The sequence below is a fragment of the Manis pentadactyla genome, chromosome 2 (assembly GCF_030020395.1).
Source record: "Manis pentadactyla isolate mManPen7 chromosome 2, mManPen7.hap1, whole genome shotgun sequence".
In the NCBI taxonomy this organism is placed as follows: domain Eukaryota; kingdom Metazoa; phylum Chordata; class Mammalia; order Pholidota; family Manidae; genus Manis; species Manis pentadactyla.
In genome coordinates, this window is record NC_080020.1 from 95,475,083 (window position 1) to 95,492,499 (window position 17,417).

Genomic DNA, 17,417 nt, shown 5'->3' on the forward strand with positions numbered 1-17,417 from the left:
ACACACTCTAAACTCCTTTACTATTTTGTGAGATTCTCTGTTTGTGTGAGCCTTGGTGGGAGGCAGGTTGCTGCCCCACCCAGTGGAAGCCTAGGTGGGTGAGACACTCACTCTCCTGCCCCGAGCACTTAGGATGCCGGCACGTGTCCTACCCCTGGCAGTTAGCATGTTCCTACCCAGGACTTTGAATCTTGAGTGAGGGTCGCCAGGAGACAGGGATAGCTTAGACTACCCTGTGGTAGCAGTGGTGGCCTGAAGAAATAAGGGCAGCAGTACAGAGGCAGAGGCGTCTGGAGGCCACGGTGCCAGTAGTGGCTTTCACATGAGACTTCCCATGTGGCTTCTGCTGTATGTGCTGCAGTGGCTTCCTTTTCTCCATTACCCCAGTTCTTTTTTTTCTTCCTTTCATTCTGATCCTGGTTCTCCAGCTCTCCTATTGATTTTGTGACCTACTTGGATATCTTCAAATTTCTTTCTGCTTAAATCAGCCAGAATTGGTTTCTGCAGACTGATATAACAAAGCAGCACCTGTTGAAGGAGCAAAACGGGCTCCTTTTTGGGTCTAGGAAACTGTGCTGCAGTTATTATGTGTACGTGGACTACCTGGAGCTAAGCTGCAGGTCAGACCGGCCCTGTAGCAACCAGAGATTTGGGGATGGATTCGTGCTCAGGATTCTGACAGTCTCTGAGGCATCGGAGCCGAGTCCACTAAGAAGTAGTAGTAGGCTGGTTACACTCGGCCCTGGGGCTGAAAGTTCTATATCGACTGTTCTGTCCATCCAATGCTGCTAAGGTCACATTGTCACTGCCACCTTTGGGTGTGAAAGATGCCGGTATGTGTCTGTGTGTTAACTAGAATGTTGGATACATTGTGCTGACTTGCAAAAAGACTCTGGTAACTGACCCACTTTTGTTTTGGAACATCCTTTTTTAGGCTTTTTGGTGATTGATTCATGGTAATTTGAAACCCATGATTTATTTTCTACCCTGGCTCTCCGTTTGTGGTCTCATTTCCGGTCGTCCACATTCTGTTAGGTTTCTCTGTCCCTGCCCTTTATATTTATTTGTTTTACCAATTTAGTCTTCACCAACTTGCCCTTGAAGTTCTTTTGTCCTTACCCAGTTTTCTTTCCTATAAATTCACGATGCCTACTTATTATCATCAGTAGGGAATGGAGCCTTGGAGTCCAGAAAAATCAGAGGAGCATGGCTCCCTGAGTGCGTCCAGTTTAGACAGAAGAGAAACCTGATTTGGCCAGAGAAGGGAGATTGAACACCAGTAGTTCTCAAGTACTGTTGACCTCAAAACAAAATAATAAAGATCATGTAGGTATCAATCAGTTTTTCTCAGTTAATCCTAAATCATTACTTTCTGAGAAGAACAGACACTTACCTTGAGATGCATTTATAAAACTAGATTTTTAAAAGTTGTGGAAAGGTGGGGTATACCACTCTGAACTCTGACTCTGAGGAGTTGATAAGCTTGCAACTAGGAGTGGGAAAGGCCAGACAAATATTTTACGTGAGTATCAGAAAGCATAGTCTATTAAAGCATTTTTATGCAACTGGTGTCCAGTCAGCATTGCCAGCTATTGCTTGATAACTGGTCTGGCCTCCTCTGAGCACTCTTGGGTGTGTTTTGGGTCTGTGTTGGTTAAAGGCTCACATGTGCTGCTGCTCCCTGTTCTCCTCTCTTCCCACCTCCTTTTCCTTTCTCAAGCATTAAGGAATGCCTGTTAAATGCCAGGCACAGTGCAGTCACTTCAGGTGCATGACACATGCTTCAAAGGCTTACAGTTTAGTTAGGAAGACAGATAAATCAGAATTCATTGTCACAAATGCCATGATAAGGATGTGAACTCAGTGCTGTAGGAGGACTGAGGCCTCTAATCTGCTTGAGTAAGTCAGAGAATATTTTGCTCTTAAGGAGACCCTTGAGTTGAGTCTTGGTGTATCAACAGGTCTTTGCCAGTCAGGGAAGGGAGAGAAGTGAATCAAGGTGCAGGGAACTGCCTGTGAAAGCAGTCATCATGAGTGAGCTTGGAGGATGTAAGAATGTTGGCTGTCATTACTCACGGACTGGTGGAAGATAAGACTGTGAAAGAATTTGCTTTTATCTGTGGCCTCCAAACCTAACAGAATGCCTAGTATTCATTGAGGAAGAAGTTCAAAGGTTAGTAGTGAGGAGTTCCCTTTTTACTGCAAAAGAGTTAAGCAATAGTCACCCACCTCTACTCCTGAGTTAAAGTGACTTAGTCCTTTCCCACATCAGATGAGCTGTAGTTAGGTTTAACATGAGCTCAGGACTGGAAGGACTCTGACAAACAGGGCTGGAAGTGAGGCAGGTCTGGGTTCAAATCCCAGCTCTCAGTTACCACTACCCATGTGATTTTAGGTAAATTCCTTAAATTCTCTGAACCTCTGTGTCCCCACCTACAAAGTAAGGATGCTCACATTCCTGTCTTGAAGATACACTTGCCACCTGGATTGGATTCAGTTGTTTACCAACTAAGTTTAGGACTTTTAGTATGAAAATTGAGTGTGCTAGTTATTGGAGATACAGTGGGAACAAGAAAGACTTCTTTGTTCTGATGGAGCCTATACAACAGGCAAGTAAGTGTTCTCATATCTTTGGTTCCACTAGACCAGGGGTCAGCAAACTTGTTCTGTAAAGGGCCAGCTAGTAATTGTTTGCAACGCATACAACCTCTATTGCATCTGCCTGACCGTGGTGGGAGGATGAAAGCAGCCACAGACCAGAGATAAGGGACTGGGCATGGCCCTGCTCCAGGGGGGCTTTGTTTGTGCAAGTGGTGGGATTTGGCCTGCAGGTCATAGCTGCTTGCTCCTGTGCCAGACTAGGTTCTGGAGGGCAAGAACTTATTAATTCTTGTATCTCTGTTACCTAGTGGTGTCTGATGCCTACAGGCACTAACATTGTTTGAATTGATCTGAAGTCATTATACATAGTTGAGTACAAATTAGTAGGAGATTCTGTTCAGGTTTTCTGAGAATAGGAGATGGAAAGAGAGGACTAGTGGGCAGGCAATTTAATACCAGGGTTGGGGGTGGGGATAACTTGAAAGGATGAAGGGAAGGGAACAGGAGGTAGGTGAGCCTTTAGGCTGCTGCGGATCTGACTTTGTGAAAGCAGAGAGGGAAAGAAGGGTCTAAAACTACTGGACTCAGTTCTGAGAATGTCTGAGCCAGGCTGATGGGAGTTTGGGGGCAGAAGTCACTTGCTAGAGGAGTCCTGTGTTTTCTGGTACCGTTGGCCTGGCTCCATGCCCACTCTATGCTCAGTGATGTGCTGGGAATCATCCTGGGGAAAGCATGAAAGGTACAGCAGCTGGAGGCTGTTGGCTTTTTGAAGGGACATATGAACCATCTACCCCATGGCTGGTGGAATCCATTCTCTGTGCTGTACACAGGTCTGCTTCTCTGCGTGTGTCCATGGGGCTTTCTTCCTCGAGTGAGATCAAGGTGGTGGAAATTACTAGGAAGAGTACATCCCCTGTTCTGTGGCCAGTCTCATAGCTGCATGGCCCTTGTCCTTGCCCTTCCCTTCTGCACTCTCCACTGTAAATTCTTTCACCCTTAGCTATCAACTTGGCAGGCTTTGCATGGTTTAGCTGGTAGTGGGATCCAAATGTTTGTTCTTGAGAGTCTGGACCCTTGGTAACCACGCACTTCTCAGGCTGATGTTCTGCACATGCCCATTCACAGTTACAGTGGGACAAGGAAGCACCAAGAAGGGACACAAGTATTCCTCCTGCCCCAGGGCATGGAGCATTCCTCCCTCCTCCTGCTGGTCAGGATCCGTTAGCCCTCCCATGATAGGGATTCCTTTTCTTGCCTGTTGCTACCTGCCACAAGGAGTCCAAAGTGCCTGCACCATGTCTCCTGGCAGAAAACTTACTTCATTTTTGGGGTCAGGACCTCTAACTGCAGAGCCCAGAGTTGTAGGGACTGGTCACCAGGATGGATGGCAGTAAGGCCACTGCTCCCACCCTTTGGTCCCCAGGCCATGAGGTCGTGTGGGTAGGGGACCCAGCGCCGTATGAGTCATCTTACTTCATTTACTATCCCGCTGTCCTGGATGGCTAGCTTGTCTCCAGTGCAATACTGTCTTGATCACTGTAGGCTTGTAATGAATCTTGAAATTAGTTAGCAGGAGTCTGCAACTTTGTGCTTTTTCAAAGTTGTTTTGGCTATTTTCGTTCTTTCGTCTTTCCATATAAATTTTAGAATCAACTTGTTTATTTATTTATTTATTTTGGACTTTGAAATCTTGCTATCTTTTTTTATTTAAGTATAGTTGACATACAATATTGTATTACTTTTAGTTGTACAACATAGTGATCGGACATTTATATGTGCTCCCTGTGGTAAGTGTAGTCACCACCTTGCCATCATACAAAGCTATTCCAGTATTATTGACAATATTCCCTTTGCTGTACAATACATCCCTGCTCTTATTTTATTTTCCTGGAAATTTGTACCTGTTTATCCCCTTCACCCATTTCACCCAGCCTCTTACCCCTCCCACCTCTATGGCAATCACCAGTGGTTCTCTGTATTTGTGAGTGTGTTTCTATTTTCTTTCTTTTGTTTTTTAGATTCCACATATATCAGCTTTTTTATTTCTATAAAAATTCCTGTTGAGATTTTGAATGAAATTGTGTGGAATCTCTAGATAAGTTTGGGGGACATTTGGCAAATTAACAAAATTAGGTCCTCCAAATCTTAAGCATAACATTGTACTCAGTTCATTTAAGTCTTTAATCTCTCAGCAGGCTTTGTAGCAAGTGTACAGAATGCACAAGTGTTGTTAAATTTAGACCTCAGGAATTCAGTTTTTGTCTGATGCTATTGTAGATGGTGGTAGTTTTCTGTTATTATTGCTCATTTCTTTTTAAAATTTATAGGTGTTTCATGTATTTTCTTTTGTAGTAAATGAAATTTGTTTTCTAAAAAGTTATTGGTAATCTAAAGTAGGAGTGTCTTTCAGATCAGATTGCATCTCTCCCCTCCTAGAAACCACGCATTTGATCCTTTATTTATAATGGATCTTTATTCATATGGAATAAGGAGGGATTTCTGAGTTTAGAGTTCAAAGGCATCCTTAGTTTAGCAACTATTTTTCTAGCTTCATCTCTCATTCTCCTTCCTGCAAATACTTTATGTTCCTAATATGCCTTCAAGCAAATTGGAAATGTAATCATTTGCAATTTTTCAGCATTTAAGTGATAAGATACTATACACTACTACTGGGCTTGAAAAATACCTTGAATGGGCACATAATGCAATGAAACCCACCAAATTGCTATGAGTTAGCCTCACAGGTTCTGGGAAACTGAGTGGCCTCAAAGAGGTCGGCTCCTGCAATAATCACTATGAGCTGCCTTTTTTTATACAATGGCTTTAGGTACTTTTTTTTGTATTAAGAAAATGAGGCAGGCTGACAAAAGCTGTAGATCCTGCAAATCTCTGCTCATGCTAAAGTAACATTTTTAGCATATATTGTGGGAAGAACTTTAAGTCATTGTCTCCTCTGTCATGTATGACTCAGATTACTCAGATTTATAAGTTATGTTTTCCTTGAGGTTTAGATCCTCTAGAATATTTCTATTGATTGATTAGGTAATACATTCTAATTTATTTTAAGTAAATTCACCAAAGGATAGTAGTTCTGGTATGGATTATTTTTTAATTATTTTTTTCCAACCAGAATTTGGTAATAGAGGTAGTAGTAGGAGGCCTAGGTGGTTGTGTTGGATGATTGACTGTGGCCGATCCCTTTCCTGGTCTCAGTGTGTTCAGTGTGCAAATGTGGAGTTCACATTAGATCATTCCTAAGGGACTTCATCATTTTGGGATGCATGATCATAACGTTAAGATTAAATTTAAAAATTTTACAGCAAAGACAAACGTAGCTCACTAGAGGGAGCTCTGCTCTTTTTTAATATTCTTAGTTTTATTGAAAAGTTTATCTTTCATATAAAAAGAGTGTAAAAATCGTATCTGAACAATTTATAAAGAATAATAAAGCAAACACCTGTTTACCCATAATTTGCATTTTCCTCCCTTGAGAGGTCATTATTATCCTGACTTGCATGTTAGTCATTCCCTTGCTTCTCTTTATTAATGCTTATAATTGCATCCTTAAACCATATTTTTTTGTTTCTGAACTATTTTTCTCTATTGTAAACTTTGTATAACAGATATCAGAGTTTGCAGTTCTCTGTTTTGTCATGATTTTTGAGATTCATCAGTGTTGATATGCTTAATTATAGTTATGAAATTTTCTCAGATACATTATATTCTGTTGTATCAGTATACCACAATCTATTATTCTCCAGTCAGTGGAGATTTGGACTGCTTCTAGTTTTTTGCTATTATAAACAATGTTGCATGAATATTTGTGGACATGTCTCTTTTTGCACATGTGTAAGCGTTTCTTTAGGGTACCAGAGTTACTTAGGGGTAGAATTGGCTAGAGGATATGTGCATGTTCTACTTTACCAGGTAACACTAAACTGTTTTCCTTAGTGGATATGCTAATTTTTATCCTAGTAGTAGAAAATGTTTGATGTTGACTGACTTAAATTTTTGCCAGTCTGGTTAAGTGTGAAATCCTATCTCATTGTGATGTTATTTTGAATTTCCTTATGATGAGATTAAGTATCTTTTTATATGTTTACTCATCATTACTGATTCTGCTGCATCTGGAAACGCCTGGTTTATGGCTTTGGCCTACTTTTATAGGATTTTTTTTTTCTAATAAATTCTCAGGAGTTTAACAAAATATGCCCTGGATATCAATCCTTGGTCAATTATATGGATTGCAAAGATTTCCCATTTTTTTCACTTTATTTATGGTGTCTCTATGAACAGAAACCTTTTTACTTTAATGTAAGTGAATGTGTCAATCTTTTTCTTTATGCTGTGTGGTTTTTATATCTTGCTTTAAAGAATCCTTTCATTACCCAAGATCAGAAGGGTATTTTCTTATATTGTGCCCTAAGTTTTATGGTTTTGCTCATGATTTTTATTCATGGTGTGAATTTGGCTTCATTCTGGTTTTTTATCTCTGGGAAACAACCAACCCCAAACTTTAGTGGCTTAAAGCATTTTATTTTGCTCATGGATTTTGTGTTAGGAATTTAGAATGAGTTCATCTGGCAGTTTGCCCCTTACTCACAAGGTACTAATTGGGCTAGAAAATTTACTTTCAAGATGCCATCTTTCTGTGCTCACAAATGTGCTTTTTGTGCTTGCAGCCTCTCTCTCTTTTTACATGAGGTTTTTATCCTCAAGGGTTGTACTTCTTGTGTCATGATGGTCTTAGCATGGTCACTATCCCTGCATGGTGTCTGTTCCAAGAGGTTATGTTCCAAGAATGAGAATCCCAAAAGGAAGTATTTCAAAAAAGAGGAAACTGCCAGGCAGCTGAAATCTATGCCTGGAATTAGTAAAACATAACTTCTCCCATAGTCTATTTGTCAAAGAAGCCACAGGGCCCGCTCACATTCAAAGGGGTAGAGAAATAATCTCCTCCTGTTGAAGGGGAGTCACATTGTGGAAGAGCACACAGGATGGGCGATATTGTTGTGGCCTTCCTTGGAAAATACAGTCTGGCCAAAACAACATTCATTTGTGGACTGCATTAACTCCTATATCTAGACTACCAAAATTTATCCCATAGAGCAGTCACTGGCCAACAGCCCTTCTAAAGGGCAGTTGGACATATGTCATGTCTGCCATTCCATGATCAGGGCCTGGTTCTGCTTCCTGGGCGTGAGCCTACATGGTTCCTGGTTCAAGCCCCTGACTCTGCATTCTGGTCATTCTTCCTTTTGCACAGGAAATGGCTCATGTTATCAGTGAATAGCTTTCCCATATATTTCCTGCTTATAGAAGCTTGAGATTCTTGAGTCTTATGGCCACACTCGTGACTACTTGTAAGACCATATTTTACTAGATGCATCTTGAATTTGATATTTGCTATAAGGTTTTTCTACTTTGAAAACTTTTGCTGGGAGAGATGGGGGATGAGAGGTTTGTTTTGGAGTCATCATCAAAATCTAAAGCCTGCAATGGCAATAAGTACATCCCTATCGATAATCACCCTAAATGTAAATGATCTGAATGCACCAATCAAAATACATACAGTCACTGAATGGATTAAAAAACAAGACCCGTCTATATGCTGCCTACAAGAGACTCACTTCAAACCCAAAGACATACACAGACTGAGAGTAAAGGGATGGAAAAAGATATTTCATGCAAATAACAGGGAGAAAAAAGCAGGAGTTGCAGTACTTGTATCAGACAAAATAGACTTCAAAACAAAGAAAGTCACAAGAGACAAAGAAGGACATTACATAATGATAAAGGGGTCAGTCCAACAAGAGGATATAACTGTTACAAATATCTATGCACCCAACACAGGATCACCTACATATGTGAAACAAATACTAACAGAATTAAAGGGGGAAATAGAATGCAGTGCATTCATTTTAGGAGACTTCAACACATCACTCACTCCAAAGGACAGATCAACCAGACAGAAAATAAGTAAAGAGACAGAGGCACTGAACAACGTATTAGAAGAGATGGACCTAACGGACATCTACAGAACACTCCATCCGAAAGCAGCAGAATACAAATTCTTCTCAAGTGTACATGGAACATTTTTAAGAATAGATCATATACTAGGCCACAAAAAGAACCTCAGTAAATTAAAAAAGATTGAAATTGTACCAACCAGCTTCTTAGATCATAAAGGTATGAAACTAGAAATAAATTACACAAAGAAAATGAAAAAGCCCACAAACACATGGAGGCTTAATAATATGCTCCTAAATAATCAATGGATCAATGAACAAATAAAAACAGAGATCAAGCAATATATGGAGACAAATGACAACAATGATTCAACAACACAAAATCTGTGGGATGCAGAGAAGGCTGTGCTAATAGGGAAATATACTGCAATACAGACCTACCTCAGGAAAGAAGAACAATCCCAAATGAACAGTCTAAACTCACAATTAATGAAACTAGAAAAGGCAAATGAGGCCCAATGTCAGTAGAAGGAGGGACATAATAAAGATTAAAGCAGAAATAAATAAAATTGAGAAGAATAAAACAATAGAAAGAGTTAATGAAAGCAGAAGCTGGTTCTTCAAGAAAATAAACAAAATAGATAAACCCCTAGCCAGACTTATCGAGAAAAAAAGAGTCTACATACATAAACAGAATCATAAATGAGAAAGGAAAAATCACTACGAACACCACAGGAATACAAAGAATTATGAGAGAATACTATGAAAAATTATATGGTAACAAACTGGATAACCTAGAAAAAATGGACAACTTTCTAGAAATGTACAACCTTCCAGGGCTGATCCAAAAATAAACAGAAAATCTGAATAGACCAATTACCAGCAAATAAATTAAATTGGTAATCAAGAAACCACCTAAGAAGAAAACCCCTGGACCAGATGGTTTCACTGTTGAATTTTATCAAACATTTAGTGAAGAACTAATACCAATCCTCCTTAAAGTTTTCCAAAATGTAGAAGAGGAGGGAATACTCCCAAACTCATTCTACGAGGCCAACATCACTCTAATACCAAAACCAGGCAAAGACACCACAAAAAAAGAAAATTACAAACCAATATCCTTGATGAACATAGATGCAAAAATACTCAACAAAATATTAGCAAACTGAATTTAAAAACACATCATAAAGATGATCCATCATGATCAAGTAGGATTTATTACAGGGATGCAAGGATGGTACAACATTCAAAAATCCATCAACATCATCCACCATGTCAACAAAAAAGAAGGGCAAAAACCACATGATCATATCCATAGATGCTGAAAAAGCATTCAACAGAATTCAACATCCATTCATGATAAAAACACTCAACAAAATGGGTATAGAGGGCAAGTACCTCAACATAATAAAGGCCATATATGACAAACTCACAGCTAACATTATACTTAACAGCGAGAAGCTGAAAGCTATTCCTTTAAGATCGGGAACAAGACAAGCATGCCCACTCTCCCCACTTTTATTCAACATAGTTCTGTAGGTCCTAGCCACGGCAATCAGACAACACAAAGAAATAAAAGGCATCCAGATAGGCAAGGAAGAAGTCTAACTGTCCCTGTTTGCAGATGACATGACATTATACATAAAAAGCCCTAAAGAATCCACTCCAAAAATACTAGATCTAATATCTGAATTCAGCAAAGTTGCGGGATACAAAATTAATACATGAAAATCTGTTGCATTCCTATACACTAACAATGAACTAGCAGAAATAGAAATCAGAAAAACAATTCCATTCACAACTGCATCAAAAAGAATAAAATACTTAGGAATAAAGCTAACCAAGGAAGTGAAAGACCTATACCTTGAAAACTACAAGACATTCTTAAGAGAAATTAAGGATTAAGGAGGACACTAATAAATGGAAGTTCATCCCATGCTCTTGGGTAGGAAGAATTAACATTGTCAAAATGGCCATCCTACCTAAAGCAATCTACAGATTCAATGCAATTCCTATCAAAATACCTACAGCATTCTTCAATGAACTAGAGCTAATAGTTCTAAAATTCATATGGAATGACAAAAGACCCCCAATAGCCAAAGCAATCCTGAGAAGGAAGAATAAAGCAGGCAGAATTATGCTCCCTGACTTCAAGCTGTACTACAAAGCCACAGTAATCAAGACAATTTGGTACTGGCACAAGAAGAGACCCATAGACCAGTGGAACAGAATAGAGAGTCCAGATATAAACTCAAGCATATATGGTCAATTAATATATGATAAAGGAGCCATGGATATACAATGGGGAAATGACAGCCTCTTCAATAACTGGTGTTGGCAAAACTGGACAGCTACATGTAAGAGAATGAAATTGGATTACTGTTTAACCCCATACACAAAAGTAAACTCAAAATGGATCAAAGACCTAAATGTAAGTCTTGAAACCATAATACTCTTAGAAAAAAATATAGGCAAAAATCTCTTGTACATAAACATGAGCAACTTCTTTATGAGCATATCTCCTGGGCAAGGGAAACCAAAGCAAAAATGAACAAATGGGACTATATCAAACTAAAAAACTTCTGTACAGCAAAGGATACCATCAGTAGAACAAAAAGACATCCTACAGTATGGGAGAATATATTCATAAATGACATCTCTGATAAGGGGTTGACATCCAAATTATATAAAGAGCTCACGCACCTCAACAAACCAAAAGCAAATAAGCCAATAAAAAAATGGGCAGAGGTGCTGAACAGACACTTCTCCAAAGAAGAAATTCAGATGGCCAACAGGCACATGAAAAGATTCTCCACATCACTAATCATCAGAGAAATGCAAATTAAAACCACAATGAGATATCACCTCACGCCAGTTAGGATGGCCAACATCCAAAAGACAAACAACAACAAATGTTGGTGAGGATGTGGAGAAAGGGGAACCCTCCTACACTGCTGGTGGGAATGTAAATTAGTTCAACCACTATGGAAAGCAGTATGGAGGTTCCTCAAAAAACTAAAAATAGAAATACCATTTGACCCAGGAGTTCCACTCCTAGGAATTTATGCTTAGATTGCAGCAGCCCAGTTTGAAAAAGACATAGGCACCCCTATGTTTGTCGCTGCACTATTTCCAATAGCCAAAGTAATGGAAGCAACCTAAGTGTCCATCAGTAGATGAATGGATAAAGATGTGGTACATATACACAATGGAATATTATTTAGCCATAAGAAGAAAACAAATCCTACCATTTGCAGCAACATGGATGGAGCTAGAGGTTATGCTCAGTGAAATAAGCCAGGCAGACAAAGACAAGTATCAAATGATTTCACTTACTGGTCCTGAAAGACATAACACAAATTTCTGTTCAGTTTATCTGTTGTTGTGTAACAAAACTACGCCCAAAACTAATGGCTTAAAGCAATGATGGTGATTTTTACATAGTTTTGTGGGTCAGGAATTTGGAAGTGCTTAGCTGGACATTAGCTGGGACAAGTGAGGCTGGAGAATCCACCTCCAAGATGACTTCATAACTCACAAGTCTGGAGCTTCGTTGCTCCTGGACCTCAGTCTCTTTCCTCGCAGTGTCTCATCTTCTAGGGCCTCTTCTTGTCACTGAGGTGTCTCTTGGCATGCTGCTCTCAGGGTAGTCACACTTCTTACATACTGGTTTCCAGAAGGGAGCTTTGAAAGAACGAGTGATACAGAAGCGAGTTCCAGGAGGCAAGAGTAGAGTTCCAGCTCAGTTAGGGGCCAGTGCCCAGAGCTGGCACATTCACTTCTGCTGTCTTCTGCTTATCAAAACAATTAAAGGGGGCTCACCCAGACTCAGAGTAGAGAAATACACTCTTCCTCTTGGTAGAGTAGTGGCAAGATCACATTGCAAAAGAGCATGTGGGTGGGAGGTACTGTTATGAAACGTCTTTTGAAGTTCAGTCTGCCACAGGGATGCAATCTCATTTTCCCCATATGGATAACCAGTTCAAACCAGAACTCTGTATTGAACAGTCCATATTTTCTCATTGATCTGTAATGGCTGTTCTGTCATAAATCAGGTCCTAGATATGTGTCTGTGCTTGTTTTGGATTGTCTGTCTAGGCCCGTGGTTCTCAACTAGGGGCCAGTTTGCCAGGAACAGTCAATGTCTGGAGACAGTTTTGGTTGTCACATTTGGGAGGAAGTGATGCTAGCATCTAGTAAATAGAGGCCAGGGTGCTGCTAGACATTGTACAGTGCACAGGACAGCATCCCACAACAGAATTGCCTGGCCCAAATGTCAGTAATGGTGAGGTAGGGAAACTATGGTCTATGTCATCAGTATTATCCTGTCACATCATCTTAATTAGCCTTGATAGTTGGTAGGGCAAGTCCCCTCACTTTGTTTTTCTTATTTAAGATTGTCTTGATTATATTTGGCCCCTTGCATTTCTATATAAATTTTAGAATAAGTTTATCATTTTCATGAAAAACTTTATATTTTGATTGAAACTTCATTGTAACTATATGTCTTTATGAGGAGAATTGACATTTTGTGACATCGAATCTTATTCACCAACATGATATATCTTTCTATCAATTTAATTCTTTAGTGCCTTTCAGTAAAATTTTAGAATTTCCTTTTTGAAGGGCTTGCAAACCTTTTGTGCAAGATGGTTTGTTCTCTTGGCAGTTAGTTGTGAGGCTTTTAATAAGCCTTAATTTCCTTCTGTAAAAAATGTGATGTTTGGACTGCATCATCTCTAACAGATTCTGAAGGTTGAGACGACATGGTTAGAAAGTTAAAATTAAATCGAGAACTTTCAATGCTCACAAGTAGTACACTAAAGGGAGCTTTTCTGTACTTCATCTCAGGCCAGGTTACCTGACTGCTGTGAAAAACACATCTGCTCTTCACAGTTGCAGATGTTATTACAAGAAGCCTGTCTCCTCAGGGCGGAGGAAAAAAGTGACTCCCTGGTATCTCTTCAATTACAGTTCTTCACATAAGAAATTCTGCTTTGATTTTTGGAAGATATTACTTGTTTCTGGGTGTGGGAATATGAATAGTAAACACATTTTAAACCTAGGAGGAAATTTATGGATTATCATTTTAATTCCTTCATTGGACAAATGAATAAGCTATGACTCAGGGACACTGCTACTTTCCAAAGGGCACACAGACAGCTCATGAGAGTGCCAAGGCTGGAATACAGCTCCGCAGATTCTCAGACTACGGTAGAAAGAGTTGAAGGGAGAGGAAGGGGAGTAAGCAGTGGATATTTGTGGTGGGGTGGGGGTAGGCATTGTGTTTAATTTTTAAAGGACTGAGGGGTGGATGGCCTGCGAATTCCCTGGAATTACATGAGATACGGCATGTGTATGTGACTGGGAGAGAGAGAGAGAGAGAGAGAGAGTGTGTGTGTCAGTGTGTGTGCGCGTGCGCGCTATACTCTCGTTGGAAGTAGGACCTCTGATGTGATTGTTGGCTTCCAAGAAATGGGATGGGACTTTCGTAAGCCAACCTTTACTTACACAATGGGATAACTTCACTGGCTTTAGAGATTCATATAGTTTATATTTTGGAATCATTTGGGAATTCCTATTTTGGTAACTTGATTACCAAAAATTTAAGCTCTCTTTCAGTTTATTTATCTTTAACTTGATTTCCAGACCTCATTTCTTTCTTACTGACTCAAATTGACTTTTCAAATAAAGTGCAGTCATTGAATGTTCTTTTCAGTAAAGATGAAACTCAGCTTCTATCCATTAGTCATCCCTTTTTCAAGTGTACTGTGACTGTTTTAAAGCATAAAACAGTGATTGTTTTCCTCCATAGTACTCTTATCTGTGATTCTCCTGATTTACCTCAATACAAACTTACCTTGAAAACTGTAGACATTTTTAAATTCTTTACTTCTGCATCTTAAAAATAAAATCTCTATAGTTTATTTGAATTATTCTTCCTATGGATATCATGGAGAAGATTTTAAGCCTTTATTTGACGTTAAATAAATAAAAAGTTAGAATAAAAGGCCAATTTCTTACTGCTGTCTATGTCAACATTAAGAATGAGAGCTCTTGCATTGCTTTTCAATGCAATACAGTGTATCCTTTTCTAATAAGCTAACAGAAAAAGATCCTCTGAGAAAAATGTGTATTTAGTTACCTTTCTGTTCTTTATCAGGGATGGTCTAGACCAGTTTAAGGAGAGATTGTATTCGGCTTCTGTGTGTTAGTCCAAGGAGTGATGCTGTTGGTCCTGGAGGAGTAGGAACACGGAAGGAAGTACAGGAGGCTGACTAAGGTCCTTGGGTAGCTCTGGCCTCCTCCAAGACCGAAGAAGCTTCAGTCTCAAGGGAAGGAGGGTGAATCTTTATTAGAAATACAGTTGATCCTTGAACAACAGGTTTTAAACTGCATGGGCTCACTTATGTGGGGTTTTTTTTTTCAATAAATATGTTGGAAAATTTTCTGGAGATTTGCAACAATTTGAAAAAGTATTTTTTCTCCAGCTTACTTTATTGTAAGAATAAACTATATAATACTATAGTATACAACAAATGTGTTAATCAACTATTTATGTTATTGGTATGGCTTCCAGTCCAAAGCAGGCTATTAGTAGTTAAGTTTTTGGCGAGTGAGAAGTTATATGGGGATTTTCAACTGCATGGGGGGTTGGGGCCCTTAACCTCTGCATTGTTCAAGGGTCAGCTGTGGTTTAAAAAATGAATATTAAGCTAAATGATTTTTGTGCTAATATAGTCTTCCTCAGCAATATCACTGAGGATTATCTATCAATAATTTCTGTTTACACACTTATCATCTATAAATTCAGCTAGAGTTATGAGGCAGCAAGGATTCCAGCTGGATGAAAGAAATGGTGTACTCTTGTATGCCATTAAGAACATCTTTAATCATGAAAATGAAATGATAGGAAAGCAAGTTTTATTTATTTATTTAAAAAGTGTCACGTACTTCAAGTAGTGACTCTTTGGCATCTTACTATGCTGATGGACAGTAACTGCAATGGGGTGGGGAGGTGGACTTGATAATATGGGTGAATGTTGTAAGCACAATGTTGCCTATGTGAAACCTTCATGAGATTGTATATCAATGATACCTTAATAAAAAAAAGTGTCACAGGCTTGTTTCTCTTCACAAATGCTATTATATTTGATGGGCATAATGAATGAATATTTAAAAAGTCATGTTGGGTACAGTTAGCCATGTGTAATAATTTGATTAAATATGAACTGATTTATTACCTGAAGTTTGGAGCTATTATATAAATTCTCAAGGATACAAGAAATGGGGACTATTGTTAAAATCTCTGTGTCTCCCACTGACTGCAATAACAGAGATTTTTTTCTTGGTTTTTAGATTTCCTCCTTCCTCGCCCCTGAAACCATATCCAAAGAAGCTTCCGTATCAAAAGGATGCTATTCAGTTTCCAGAATGGAATGACCCCCCACCAGGCACTTCACAAGAGAACATCCCAGTGCGGCCAGTTGTGATGGTAAGTGCCATCACTAACAACCAGAGAGCTGGCAGCAGGGAGGCATAAGAAACCATCTGTGAGCCACAAGGCTCAAGCAAGTTCTTTCGGTTGGTCCCTTGTGAACAATGGCCCGAGTGTACTTGAAAACACTGTTGGTAGCTGAGAGACCAGTAACAAAGAAAGATTAGCTGTTGCAGTTTTTCACTCTTGCCTGTTGACATTACTACCAAATATATGGTAGTTGAGTTCTATGTTCAGACTGATCAGATTTCTCTGACTATTCCCTTATAACCTTTTCACTTCTGTTCTGTAATTTAATCTTCCTCTGTTCTCCTCCTCCTGCACTTTGTTGTAATTATTGCCAGCTGAGAGTGAGGGCACAGACTATTATGGAATGGCCTCTGACAAAGGAAGATTCTTCTAGTCTTGTAAAACCTAAGCTTACGGTAGAATAAGCTATTTTTTTTTTTTGCACACTTTTTCCTTAAAATATCCACAGTAGAAAACCAGGATTAAGAGAATGCCAAAAAATAAAGTAGAGAAAAACTTCTATATGGCAGTTTTTAAGAATTGCACTAACACTAATGTTTTAAGTTAATCTTAAATCTTATAGGACTCCATGTCTAATTCTTGCTTTTGTTTGCAAAGACATAATGTAAACATTTTTAGGTGATGTAAGTAAAAGAAAAGGCAATTTTTTTCTACGCAGATCATATTACATTCTCATTTTGAAGTAGTTAAGCTTAGACCGTATCAAAGATAATTCAAGAAAAAGCACGACACTGGCTACAGAATGGGGACTCCACAAGGGCTCGTGTATTTGTCAGGGACACTAATAAGTTTGGTTTCCAGTGTTTGATGATAAATATAGCTTATATTATATATAACATGTATATATTATATATTATATGTAATATATATAGCTTATATTATATATAATATATATAAAATGACTTATGGTAAGTGAAACCAAGCAGCTGGAGATAATGGCCCCAGGGCTTAGAGGAGAGATTACATATGGGAGTCATTAATTTAGTCATTCAACAAATATTTATTGCATGTCTACTGTGTGCCATGCATTGTGCTAGGTGCTACACATAGAGTAATATGTGATACGATTTTTGCCCTAAAAGGGATCATAGTCTAGTGACGTATACAGTACATAAGTAGATTATTAGAAAACAAAGTGGAACTACTCTGAAAGAGTGAGCACAGAGGATATTTGAAGACTATTTAATTCATCACTAATGAGAAGTACTTAATTTAAGGTCTAACTGATAGTTCCTGTCCTAGAAAAAATTGAAATAGAAGCTCCATGAGATCAGGTGCATTTTTTTGAACATTTACATTTAAACCCCTAATGTGACCTC

The 17,417-nt window shown here is 38.9% G+C and overlaps 1 protein-coding gene across 1 annotated transcript in view; it reads left to right on the top strand.

Annotated features, from left to right (window-relative positions):
* The window catches only part of DEPDC1B (DEP domain containing 1B), a 90,463-nt gene that overhangs the window by 23,749 nt on the left and 49,297 nt on the right, over positions 1-17,417 (top strand). The window contains exon 3 of the mRNA XM_036901723.2: positions 15,930-16,065. Within this exon, the coding sequence (XP_036757618.2) occupies positions 15,930-16,065 (136 nt within the window). The remainder of the gene's footprint in view (positions 1-15,929; positions 16,066-17,417) is intronic.